Source organism: Lissotriton vulgaris, chromosome 1_1 (genome assembly GCF_964263255.1).
Source record: "Lissotriton vulgaris chromosome 1_1, aLisVul1.2, whole genome shotgun sequence".
NCBI classification, from domain to species: Eukaryota; Metazoa; Chordata; class Amphibia; order Caudata; family Salamandridae; genus Lissotriton; species Lissotriton vulgaris.
In genome coordinates, this window is record NC_141685.1 from 899,850,254 (window position 1) to 899,864,789 (window position 14,536).

At 42.9% G+C, this 14,536-nt stretch overlaps 1 protein-coding gene across 1 annotated transcript in view; it reads left to right on the forward strand.

Moving 5' to 3' along the window:
* Window positions 1-10,815: 10,815 nt before the first annotated feature.
* Window positions 10,816-14,536, forward strand: part of LOC147748140 (intercellular adhesion molecule 5-like) — a 235,233-nt gene continuing 231,512 nt past the window's right edge. The window contains exon 1 of the mRNA XM_086958983.1: window positions 10,816-11,095. Within this exon, the coding sequence (XP_086815109.1) occupies window positions 11,029-11,095 (67 nt within the window). The 5' untranslated portion in view covers window positions 10,816-11,028. The remainder of the gene's footprint in view (window positions 11,096-14,536) is intronic.

Sequence of the window (14,536 nt, forward strand, 5' to 3'; positions counted from 1 at the left end):
TATAGAAACACATACTTATTTAAACAAGAACTCTTTCAATCTCCCGCTCTCACATATACTCACTTATATACATCAATACTCACATATACTAGATTAAAACATATGTAGTTACTGATAAAGACACTAGTGAGACAGTCATTCACTCACTAACACACACATATACACACTTATCCACCCATACAGTCCTGCACATATGCTGTCTTCAAAACACATACAAACAGCGAGTCAGTCATTGATGCATCTATGTGCTAAGTAACACCCCCACCAAACCATACAGACACTCATACTGATACTAAAAAAACATCTAATAACCCATATACACACACATGTAGCTACTCACCAACCCATGCAGCCACTTATACACAAAGTGAAACACTGATACAAATATTTAAATATTTAAACAATACTCGCTAATATATGTATTCACTAAGATACACTTAATAAGCCAGTTAACCAATCAATTTTTTTTTAAAAACATCCATTAAGACACTTATTTAAACATTTATTCTTCCATCGACCTTTACATACACATATATAAAACATATTTATTTTTCAGAAAGACACACATTCACTGGATGGTGTCATCAGTGATGTCATGAGTGATGTCACTGACCATGTCATGAGTGATGTAATATGTGATGTCATCAGCAGTGCATTGCAGGCGCGCAAGTTATAGTGAGTCCAACTAACTATAACGTGGGAATTTCAATGGTTTTATGTCAGTAAAATTTCCAGCTAACTATAACTGGTGTCAAACCTATGGTTTTTTCAGTGAATATATATATACATATACACACACACATGTATATATATATTTATTTGTTACATTTTTATATCATTTTAAAATTACAAAATACACTAAAATTATTAGTTTAATAATTGTTTTAAAGTAAATTATAAATATATATTAATTATTATATATGTATTTAAATGTTTTAAATTAAGTTTATTTGTTATATTTATTAAAATGTATATTTAATTTAAAAAAAGTTTTACCATAATTTTATTCTTTAATATATTTAATACTTCTTAACTTATTTTATAGATATAAAAAACAATATGTTTTACAAATATATTCATGACATCGATATTTTTTTCTCAATATTTTTGTATTCACCACTATAAATATAGGATATAGATATTCTTGACATCGATATTTTGGGTATCTAATTTTTGTATGCGATATTTAGGGTATTGATATTTTGGCAATGTACCATATATCAGACATAAATATTTTCGTTATGTATTAGTATACATGCAGTGATATAAATATACAAACACAAACCTACTTTTTTTCATGTTTGAGTATACATGCAGTGAGATATACACCACTGCATGTATTCTCATACATGACAAAAACATGTAGGTCTGGGCATGAGGTTGTCTATTTACATGTGTATATGTATATGGGCTTATGCTCCCATTTAATAAAGACCTCTTATGTAATACAATGCTCTGGAAAGATCAACGCATTGTACTACATGCGTGGTAAAATGTGTGGTACAAGCATGCTTGGTAACAGCTGATATTCTCCTAACCTTTTGCACTAGAATAAAAAAAAGCAACTACTTGCTAAGTAACAGGCACCAAACATAATATTTTAGATGCACTCTTAATGCACTTTACAATAACATGAAACAATGTATCAACACTCTCACACGAACCACTGTGTACTTCAAATTATTACCACAGTTCTATGTCCCACTTTCAGCTATCCTTTAACAGATATAAAAATATAAGTTTGTCTACTAGCACTCTTCCACTGCTCTTTACTTTGTTATTGTTATACACCTGCTCAATAACAAGATTAGCCTAATTTAAATATATGCATAGCAAAGTAATACCTAATTTGAAGAAAAAAAGGTTTACTTTCAACATCAAGTCTTACCATTCCATATTGTTATATATATTCTACAGTTTTAAGTACAGATATTTTCTATTACAATTTTTTCAACAAAACAAACAATTTGTTTATACAAAACGAATTACAGGTGAGATTTGTTTGTCATTGCCAAGCTCTTGTTTTGTCTTCCTCACCATTCAGATCTGACCTGTCTCGTTTTTATCCCGCCCCCACCCCCTCTTTGGTTCACTACTACACAACTCTTTCAGTTTTACATTTTTCTTCCTCAGCCTTGTTTTTAAATCCATTCATGCATTGATTCCCACAGCTGCTGCCCTCTTGTTTCTCTCCCCAATCTACACTCTTCTCCCCCCCCTGCTCACAAATCCGAATGCATAATCTGCCATTCCTTTCGCATTCCTGTCTATCAAACTAACCTCTCCAATGTTTGTGGAATCCATGCCTCCCCGTGCCACCCCCACCCCCCCCCGTGCCCCCTTGTCATTCATTTTAAAGAAATGTAGATTGCATGCTTTAGAAGGACAGTTTTGCATCAGTATTCCAAGAGACACCCCAGTGCAAAAACGATATTTGCACCAACCTACCGATAGTAAAAATTACTTTTGCACCGCCCAACATGTGTAAAAAAGATATTTGCACCAAACAAACAGTTAAAAAATGAACTTTGCTTTTAATGACCAGTGCAAAAACGACATTTGTACCACATAGTAGTGGGGAAATGACTTTTGGAAAGATGAATCAATGTCCTAACGAGTGGAAAATGACTTTTGTGGGGGTAGCAGCGTGGCATGATCAAGAGTCAGGTTTCGGGGCAGGAAGGGGAGAGGAGTTGGCCTAACGGCTGGAGCGGTCGACCTCGAATCTGGGGAACCGAGTTAGAGTCTCGGCAATGACGCTCAACATCCTGTGATTCTGGGAGTTGGCCTAACGGCTGGAGCGGTCGACCTTGAATCTGGGGAACCGGGTTAGAGTCTCGGCAATGACGCTGAACATCCTGTGATTCTGGGCAAATCACGTAATCTCCCTGTGCCTAACAAAAAAATAAACGTGTCATGGAATGCAACTGGTGCTTTGAAAAGCGCTCTGATACCCGATTCAGGTCGAGTTTGCGCTATATAAAACTCTGTAAAAAAGGGGGGGCACAAGAACCTAGGGGCAAAGGCTCATACACCAATTAGATTGGAGAGGCTAGATTTCTTTCTGGCACAGTATGACCTGGAGAAGGATGCTGCACTGTTAAAAGCTTCCATTGGGGATTCAGATTGGGGTACGAGGGTCCACATGAATGGCAGTGGGAAAACAATGTGAAGACCATTGGGGTGCACAGACTAGTGGTGAGGGAAAAGTTGAAGAAAGAGATACAGGTGGCCAGGATGACAGGCCCATTCGGGTATTGGCCCATGGCCTACCTGATTGCGTCACTCATTGGTGTGGTACCTAAAAAAGAAAAGGGGGGATTTGGTTGATTCAACACCTCTCTTGGCCAGAGGGCACTTTAATTACCTTATCCCGGAGGACCTAGTATCAGTCCTAATCCTCTGTGGATGTGCCAATCTCCTTTATGGAGAGGGTTGGTAGAGTGTCTCAGAAGGCAAAATGCAACATAAAGTCAGCTTTCCGATTGTTGCAGATACAACCAGATGATTTCAGCTGCTGGGCATTTAATTTGAAGGCCACTGCTACATGGATAAGGCACTGCCCATGGGATGTTCCATATCTTGCTCCCTATTTTGAGAGGTTCATTACTTTCCTGCAGTGATTGTGCACGTGGTGCATGGGACATGAACATGTCACGCACTTTCTTGATGATTACTTTTTTGTGGGGAACCCTGCTTCCATGTCGTGGCTGGCAAGTTTTCAGGAGTTCATAGGGGACCTAGGGGTTCCTTTTGCACCAGAGAAGAGAGTGGGAACTAGTACGGTGCAGACACTCCTTTTTCTAATTCGGACACGGTAGAGAAACGCAAATCTGACTTTCAACACCCTGTAAAATCCACCATAGATGCACTGATCCTCCTGAAAAGATCATCAGTGGCCCCCAAGCATCTATAGACCCCTTGGTACTCTTCAAATCTTCGGACAGAAAAAAGTAAATGTAAAAAATTAGAGCGACAATGGTGCCAAACTCAGGCCCCCCTCGACAATGGAAAGTATAAAACTGCCTTAGACTCGTATCATAAAAACATTAAAACCGCCAGGAAGAAATATAAAGCCATTCAACTTGAACAGACTGATAACACCCCTAACGTCCTGTTTCAAGTACTCAACACCCTCATTAGTCCCAAAGCCTGCAATACGGAAGACGCGCCAACCCAGTCACTCTGCGATGATATTGCCGATTACCTCTCACAAAAGATTGACAACATATTTAACAAAATCACTAACACCACCACAAGCTCTCGCCATAATGCGACTGATGAATCCCCCGTGCACCACATTGCTCTATTATTCTCAACAAATTCCCTTGGCTGACCATTCAAGACACAGAATCTCAATTAAAATCTACCAAATCTTGATCCCCCAATGACTTAATCCCAGTCAAAAATCTCTAGAGGTCCCGCAGCAGAGCTGGCGGCACCTCTATGCTCCATCCTAAATAGCTCTATCAATGAAGGCAAGCTCCCTATGGAGTGGAAAGCCGCACAGATAATTCCCATTAGAAAAAACAGCAAACTGCCCCCTGACGTGATTTCTAATTACCGTCCGATCTCTCTGCTCCCTTTTCATAGCAAAATACTGGAAAGACACATTAACACACACCTATCCACTTTCAATCCTCTGACTGCCTTGGTCACTCACAGTCAGGATTACGCCCCAGACACAGCACGTAATCTGCCCTGGTTAATGTCATAGATGACATCCGAATGCATGCAGACGCTGGTCGAGCAGTAATTGTCATACTGCTCGACCTGTCCGCTGCATTCAACACCATCTCACACCAGATCCTGCTGGAAAGACTACGAACCATAGGCATTCAGGACAATGCATTAAACTGGCTGACGGACTTTCTGAAGGGGAGAACCCAAACAGTAAACCTTGGTCCTTTTAAATCTCAGACCACCATGGTATTCAAAGGTCTTCCACAGGGCTCCTGTCTTAGCCCCACACTAGGTTCTTAACCACTGCCCAAAGGCATTGGTTAAGAACCTAGGGGTCCTAATAGACAGCAAACTTAACCTAGATGAGCACATTGCTGCAACTAAACGGGCCTGCTTCCATGCTCTGAGCCTGCTCCGTAAAGTCTTTTACTTCCTCACCTCCTCCACACGTAAAACCTTGGCACATGCTTTGGTTCTTAGCAAGCTAGATTGCAGCAATGCTCTGCTGAACTCTGCCAAGGAAACCTCCCTGAGTAGTTTACAAGTGGTCCAGAACACGGCGGTCCGCCTAGTAACCAGTGCCCTGCATAGAACAGCTTCACTCCCCTTGCTTCGCAAACTACACTGGTTACCCATACGCAAAAGAATCATATTTAAAATCAGATGTATGGTGTTCAAAGGCTTAAATAAAAAGGGACCAAAATATCTGGCGGATAAACTGATCAGACACATGCCTCCGTGAACTCTTCGATCTAAAGTCAAGGGTCTCCTCACTGTTCCGCGCATAAAACAAACCATACTAGGAGGCAAAGCGTTCTCCTACCAAGCCCCGCAAATCTGGAACCAACAACCCTTTGACATACGTCAATGCACTAACTACATGACCTTTAGAAAAAAACTTAAAACATCACTCTTCTAGCTCCTAGGCTGTATTGGCAAGGGAAGTAGTGCACAAAAGAATAGCCCACATCAGGGAAAAAAGGATGGGGGAGTAGAGCCTTCCTGGAATATATTCCTTTGGTTTCAGCAGGGACTCTATGTGGGCAATTGCTGGCTCATAAATAATTATTGTTTCAGATTGACAAAATGGCAGTGGGGCAGGTGGTAAACCAATGGTCAGCCAGGGATGCACAGGTATTGAAGATGCTTCTGGTTTTTCTGTTATGGTGCTTGAAATATGACATTTTGTTCAGAGAGGAACATGTTCCCGGTGTCGACAATGACTTTTCGGATGCTTTGTCTTGTTCACAGTGCAAGAGATTCCATTGGCTGGCCAAGGAAGGGGGCAGAGACAGGACATGTATGCCACACACGGTTTGTGGAGAAGGAGACAGAGGATGCTGCAATTGGTGGTAGGGCCATTGGCTGTGTCCACAAGGAGTGCATATGTGCGGGCTTGGTCAGAATTCTTGGTCAGGGGGGCACAGAGGTGACCAGAGGAATGGGTCATAACAGAGGATGTTGTCCAGTTCATTTTGCCACTGATTGAGAAAGGTCAGTCTAGGGTCACAAGAGCAGGGAAACTGGTGGGTATAGCGTTCATGGGGAAATTGTTTTGGGGGTACGTTTCTTCGACAGGTGAGATGAGAAAGAAGACGCTGGAAGGTTGGGCTAGGGAAGTGGGTCATGAAGGACCAAAGAGGAGACTATTGACTTATAGCGTTTTTTTGGGGGGCATTTCCAGTTTACCTTCCATATGTCACTGGGAACACAAAGCAAGGGGAAGGGAGGTATCCATTGGGAAGAAGTGAGCAGGTATGCGGCGGTCAACGCCATATGGATAAACAGGTCTAAAAGAGATCAGAGGGGACAGCGTATAACAGTTTTGTTGTGAACTTACCCAGTGGACAGGTTTTGCCCAGTAAGGTGGAGGTCTACTCTTTGTGCTCTGGCTCAGTTGTGGGAGGGGGTCTTCCAGCATGATGATGGTAAGCAGGTGACAGCATTCCAGCTTTTTTGCTGTTTTGCGCAAAGCATTGGCATTTGTCGTAATGGATGCAATGGAATATGAGATGCACTCTTTTTGCATAGGCATGGCCACCGAGGTGGGTAGGAGGGGTTGGAGCTGGGAGAGCATAATGAGGCTGAGTATGTGGTCTTCTGATTGCTTTTGGCGCTATGTTCAGGAGGTGGTGGGGAGTGCTGAAACTCTCCTGCTCACTAATTTTTCTGTTTTCCCATGTACCGTGCCTGGAGGTCCCTGGATTGATGGTGTGGATTGTAGGTCACTTGTTTGTTACATGGACATAAAGGTACGCGTTCCAGAGCAGCCATGGAGTTGAACTGAGTTTTGACACAAGTAGGGTCCAAGTTCAGTGGCAAGGCAAGAGGAGTACGCAGTGAAGAGAGCTCTTGTCTTGTCTTAATAGGATGTTGGTTAGAGGAGAATGTCCTGATGGTCTAGTCCTGTAGTCCTGTATGTCGGGGGAAAATGATTTAGTTGTTGAGAACGGTTTAGCATTGATGCAGTCTATGAAGGAAGACTTAAAAGGAATTCAGCTCCAGTGGTCGGGTTGCTACATCTTGTGGACAGAATGTATTCCCAGGAGGAGCTAGAGAGGGCCATTAAGCTGACAACGTTAGACAAGGCCCAGCGGAGGATAAACAAAGAGATACACAATTTTTGCAGGGATTCTGGTATTGGCAGGATTGAACACGCAATATTTGCAGTATAACAGTGTAGAATTTTGTAAGGGAGCACAGTGTCCACCTCTCAATGTATGATATGGAATTGTACATCCTTCAGTTGAGAGAGGTTTTGTCGACCATGTTGGATGAGTAGCAGTGAGCGGCAGTGGAATGGGGGCAGAAAAAGTCTACTACGGTCTTTTTCTGGGAGGTGATTGGTGGGGGTTAGCCAATGTTATTGTTGTTGGCTGGGGCAATCCAGGCGTGAAAGAAACAAGAGGACAAGCTCACGCCTGGACGAGGCAGGAAGTTAATTGCTCATTAGGATGTTCTTTTAGGTAGAGGTTAATAGATGTGTTAATCCAGGGTGTGAGGCTTGAGGCCTCAAGTGCAGAAGATCAGCACACGGGGAAGTAAGGATAGACTTGCAGAATTAAGTGTTGTTGAAGGGCGGAACATGTAGGCGAGGGGACAGCTTAAAATAGCCTAGTATTTGTGTAAAATGAAGTTTTAGTTTGTACGGCGAAAAGGCCCGGGGTTGTTAATGTGATGTGCACCTGTTTCAATAAAGTAGCCTTTTTCACGCAGTCCAGTGTCAGTGGTCTTTGCTGCGCCCCCGCTCCACAACTTAAATTTTTGCATTAGTTTACACGTGTTGTAGTAACTTTACCACTTTCTGGTATTCACAAACTACAAGTGTAATATTATTTTTGGTAGAATTACTAGTAGTAAAATTGTACTTGCAGGGCTTGATTCACAAAGGAAAACTTACACTTTTGTCTAAGTTTATGATTGTTTGCTATTCAAAAAAGCATTTGACAAGTAGTATCTCTACAACTGCGAATTCTCTGCACATAAATAGTTAGGACAATCCTATCTTTTTATGTGCGCAGACTCCACAGTCATAAAGGTAATACTCGTAAAATACCATTGTGAATAGCAAACAATCATAAATTTACACAAAAATATAAGTTTACCTTTGTGAATTAGGCATATAGTTTATAATATCAAACTTACTACAAAATTTAAGTTTACCTTGGTGAATCAGTTCCTGTGGGCCTGAGTCACATAGTTAAACATACACTTTGTGGTAAGTTTACTACTGTTTGGGTATTCACAAACTACAAGTTTTTGCTACTGTTTTAATATTTACAGACTACAAGTGTAATTATATTACTAGAAATGTTACTAGAAGTAAAATTACACTTGTAGTTTATAAATACCAAAAAGTAGCCTCATCGCTCACTATGAAGCACCAGATCAAAGCTGTCTCCACCACCTGCTTGAACACCCTCCACATGCTACGAAAGACATTCAGATGGATCCCCTCCGAATCCAGAAAAACTGTCATGCACAATCTCATCAGCAGCAGACTGGACTCCTGCAACGCCCTCTATGCTGGAGTCAACAAGGAACTCCGTCGCAAAGTCCAATCCATCCAGAACCCTGCAGCTAGACTTATCCTCGACATCCCCCACTGCAGTGAGATCACTCAACACCTTCACAACCACCACTGGCTCCCAGTCGAAAGAAGAATTGCCTTCAAGCTCCTCACCCATGCATACAAAGCCCTCCATACCACCAGACCATCATACCTGAAAAACTGCCTCTCCTTCCGCGCACCCAAAAGACACCTCAGATCAGCTGACCTCGCTCTGGTGAATGTCTCACACATTCACAGGACCAGAACAGGAGGATGTTCCTTCTCCTACCTAGAAACCAAGGCCTGGAACGACCTCCACCCCCGGCAAGCCCCCACATTGACCCTATTCAGGAAGGGCCTAAAGACCTGTCTCTTTGCATGACCCCAGCACACGAAGCTGCCGCCCCCAGCCCGCTGAGAACCTTGCGGGTGAGTAGTTGCGCTTTAAAAACCCTGATTGATTGATAGTAAAGTTACTACAGCAACTGTAAACTTACACAAAAGTGTAAGTTTATCTCTGTGAATCAGGCCTAGTGGGGCAGATTTTCAAGAACTGATGAATCTTTGCATTTTAGCAGAGATGCGTCAGTTCAATTGCGTCTAGCAAAAAAAAAACCTTGAGCTACCATGAACGCGACGGATTTACAATGCGGTGCACCATTGCGTAAGGATTGACAGATACGTCAAGCATCTGTTGGTGTACCAATAACGCAGCGCTGGAGTCGTGTCGCAAGCACGGCGCAACTCCAGCAATGCTCAGGAATGCCTATTCCTAATGTGCTGCGTCACCACTTACACCTGCTTCACGCATGCAAATGGTTTTGACGCAGTGGCATTGTAGTAGTGACTTAGTAAAATCTTGTAGATTTCACTGCGTCACTTTTACAAGACTTTTTTGCGTCGGAACGCCCACCCTGCATACATTATACCTGATGTAGGTATAATGTGGTGCAGGGCTTTACAACATGACACATCTCCCCAGATGTGTCACGTTGTAAATGTGTTGCAACGTGGCACATTGTTTACGCCGTCGCTGCGTCACAAAATTGACACAACGGCGGCGCAAAAGTGTTGTAAGGGTCTTGTAAATCTGCCCCAGTGTCTTTACACAGAAGTGGAGCAAATACTTTCCAATCTTCCAAAATGTGAAAACTTCAACTATGTTTGGAACAAAATCAGCTTGAAACTTTAAACAAGCAGGTGAATCAAGCATTTGTTTTTACTGCAAATAGATACCTACTCGGTAAAAGTGATGTAAACATATTTGATCTTTTCTTGTGCACAGTGCAAAGTTGCTGCAGAATTCCCCTTGTCCTCGTTTCCTGTGCTACTTTCACGACCTGCAGGTTTCTGCTTTCCTGTAGAAATATTCTGAACCGCAAATACCAGACGCAAACACCCAGCACCTATGAGTGCTTCACTCGACATGGAGGGCTAATTGGAACCTGTGGAAGCAGCCAAAGAGGCCAGCACAGACCCCTGCCCAGACTAACACGACCGATAAGGCGACAGGGGGAGGCGAGAAACTGGCAACGTGAGAAGAATGTTAGGAGTATTCCACCCAGCGGTGAGGTAGGGGGAGGGTGGTCAGAGTCTCCCTGTTTTTCATCAAAATAATTCCCCTCCCTTTCAACCTTGCAACATCTGTTTCAGGGGAAATCCATGTTACCAAATCCTCCGAGAAAGGGTCGCAAGGAACCTCCGCCTCCATGAACGCCCTTTGTGTAAAAATTCAGCATATGAAAGAGAGATGTGGAGAGGCAGGCAGTCCGAGGACCGCGGGAGTGCAGAGGAGGGGCGGGAGGGGACTCGAGGAACAGCCGCCCTTGGCAGCCACCCTGTGTTTGGAGGACTTGCCAAGAAAGCACTAGCGAATAGAGAATTTTCACCTTTTTTTTTCAATTGTTATCATTTCTTTTTTTCCTTCTCTCTTCTGAGCACAAAGACCCCGGGACCTTCGTGACTGAAAATACTCACCACAAGCGGCTAGCATAAATAGGGCCTGTCCGGAAAGCAAGGCCCCCTGGACACCCCCTTCTCTCTCTTTGTCCCTTTCTTAACTTGTTCTCTGGCGCACTTTCTCCCAGTCGCTTATTCTATTCTCACCCTCTCACTCTTTCACGTCCTCTTTTACTTTAGCAGCATATTTTCTCACTCCCCTGCTCCAGGGCCGTCCCTCCCGCTCCTCTCTCCTCCTTCCCCTGTCAGTCTCTTTTTCAAAATTGTTTTATTTTTACCGTTTATTCCTGTCACTGCGCGTTCTTTCTTTTTTGTCCGGCGTACCGCTAGCTCCCATGAACCGCGCCCTCGGTCCTGTGGGTCGCTGCATCTTCATCCTGGGAGTTTGGCTCCTTCAGGCAGGTGAGTGTATGTTTGTATGTATTTATGTATGTATGTATGTATGTATGTATGTATGTATGTATGTATGTATGCACGTATGTATGTATATGGTATGTGTATGTGAGCTACGAATGTACATATATATGTGTGTGTGTGTATGTGAGGTACTGTTACCAAACTTGCTATCACAACACTTTACAGCAGGGGTGTAACGCAAGTTCCTGTGGCGCAGGGGGGCCCAAACCTTCCGACGGCCCCTAACCCTTTCGAGGGGCCCCAGTCAGCACAATGCCTATTAATATTTGTGAGATATGGGACACTTGGGGGCCCCTCGTCACATTCTGCTGGGAGGCCCCATAATCTTGCATCAGGTCTCTGCTTTACAATGTGAAACACACGCACCAGAGATCATGTCAGGAGTAAGTCTGGATCTGCCCCATTCCAGCTATAAGCGGCTCACCCAGTCCAGATAAGCGAGTACATCACCAAACCAAGGGGTCTCACGTGCTCCCACGCAGGGGTGGCGATTACAGGGGCTATGGCGAGGGTGGTGAACAGTGGGCTTTTAAGCTGATGGTTCTACATCCACCCGAGGAAACAGCTCTCCGGCTAAAAATGAGGGGACAACATTCTGCTTCCCTGGAGCGGTTCAATATGATGCTTCTCTTAGAAGTCTGTCTGCGTTAGGAAGAAGCCGAGAAGCTCGGGCAGGTGCTGGGAGTGCACAAGAAGCGTCAGCCGGGTCTGATTTTTTCTTCCAAGAATGTTGGCACTGAAATCCAGGCTGAGGGTAATCCACGCTCGCCCAGAGCTGAAGCAGGCTCTTGCAGCTTGCCAGGGACGGGAAGTAAAACATGTTGTGAATGCTGTGTTTGTTTGCATGAGTGCCTGTCTGTGTGTGCGGGGGTTTGGTGTGTGTGTGTGGACATGTATAACCCATGCTCTGAGGAACAGATTGGTCCTCATAGCGTGAGAAAACCCTGACAGAACCAGGCAAAAGCTCTCTTTGTTAGGACCAGGTGCGTTAGGAGGAGCTTTACTGGTAGTTTCTGGGCTTTAAGTGGGCCGGGTCTCACCGGTGCTGAGCACTGTCAGATTTTGAAAGGAGGCCTCGAACCGTGTCTCTATCAGGCTCTGTTTTGTGCCCTGCCTCAAAGGTCCGTTTTTTTTCCGGACTGCAGTAACAGCAGTCACATCGATGTGCGCTGCTCACACTGCTCACTTCTCACTAGTGGAGAAGTTACGTCATGACGTCACGCCAGGTGAGAGTTGTAGGAGAAGGGAAATCCTTTAAAGAGAGTGATTTTCTCTCTGGATTTCCCTTCTCTTTTTGAAACTCAGGAGCAGCAACATTTTGGTGGCGTCACCATGGCTTTAAGCGGAAGCTTTTTCGATATTATATACAAGCTATAGTTGCTGCTTTTTTTATCTTATGCAACTAACAACCATTGACAAAGCCAATAGTCCTGACTTCTTGTAGGTATGATGTTAATTGTTGTATCATATATCTGGATGCCTTGAAAGAAACAGCAAAATACAAGTCAGGCGGCACGCTATGCTAAGCACAGATTTTTAGCTTACATGTTTTAAGCCACGCCTTTAATTACATTGGCCGTGCCCCTTTGAGATATCCCCCAGTTTTTCCATCCCACTTAAAGCCAGGGTAGTTTGTTTCGGTTCTGTCGAGTGAATGTATCAAAAAGCGAAAAATTGCAGTTATATTTGCCTCAGTCTGCTTTATAACCTACCCTATTATTAAAGCGTGTGTGGAGTATGAATAGTAAATACACACTTCCTTACCTTTAACGGTGGGTCTTCATAATAATAGGTATGTCTTGTTGTGTGTGTATGTGGACGAGTAAATAAGTATGAGTGTCTATGCGAATGTTGTAGCAATATCCCAGTCATATCTGGTAACTTTTGGCACATATGGGGCATCCTTGGATTTTGGTGCCCACCCCTTATAACATTTCTGGGCCCCATATATAGATAGCTAGTCCTTCTTGAAATACTGTGTCACACTTGGCATTTTAGTGCTACACCCTAGGCAAAATGATGGACCTAGTATATTGGTGAGCATTCTTGGCATATTGGGGGAATCCATGACATTTAGGCGCTGAACCCGTGGCAAGATCCTGGGAGTGGACAACTATAAAGGTACTCTTGCTAAAGCTAAATATTTTTTATTATGGCCAAGGAAGGCTCTTTACCTGGACATTTTCACAACATAGAGTCTTAACAGCACAAGTAATATAATATTCATAGCTTTTTATTAAAATGTTTTTTCATGTGCTAATAACATTTATTTGTAGGTATATTAAATTACTTTTTTAGGCATTCTATCTGTGCAAACATGTAGAGTTAATCTCAATTATCTAATGATTTAAAAAACATAAAAATAGACTAGCACAAGGTGCTATTATTTCCAGATAACACTTTTTTTTTTACATATAGACTTTACAGACAAAATATACACAATTGACAATGAAACCTCTTATGTATAAGCCCACATGCAAACATCCATCAATCTATCTCACCAATCCTACTATCATACACTCACAGCTCACACACACACAGAACAATCCTCTGTAAACTTCTGTTTCTTCTTATGAACCTTCACTGCCATGAAATTACGTGGGTTGACTTAATCACAAAAATGTCCATTGATGTGTTGTCCTTAAAAGATTTCCCCCATATGGTCGGTCAACGTAGGTTTCAGTGGATAGAAGTTATAACCACCTTCATCATTACCATATACAATCAATATGAAATCAAAGGAGGCGAAGAGGGGTTATTCTGGAAAATGCCCAGGGCTGACTAAGTCACGAGGGTGAAATGATTAGAAGGAATGGCATCCATTGGTGCAACAACTCAACAAGTGCTCTTAACTGTGAACCACAACATGGTACCCAAATTGTGAAAATAGTGGGCCCAAACACCATTCTCAGTACTCCTGAGTGATGCTTCATGTCGCATATCTTGTTAAGAAACTGAAGCAAGGAAGCATTAGGAAAATAGTGTGATGAGACATATACGACACATAGCAACAGTGTCATCTCACCCGCGTGCGACTCTCAACATACTGTACTATGGAGATTTTTCCACCTACCATTAACAAGGTGAGGGATGCGATGAACCTCGATAATGTTAGTAAGATGGGATGGTTACGCTATGTAAAGATGTTTCTCATACTAATAGGCCACCGAGATTACTATGATTATCCCCTATTGATGTGTCAGATCCCTAGGAAAGAATTGAAAAATCTTTGTATGATGTACCTGGGAGATCTTAGAACTAACATAGAAATGACAAAAACACAGTGGTTGCCCACCAGTTAACAATGATTACAAGTGACATCCACCCGTATATTAAGTTACACATGAGTGACTTTGAAAGGTTCCTATTAACGCGTTTTAGGCTAAATATTTTATTTAGACTTTTAAGTTTCCCCTATATGAATGA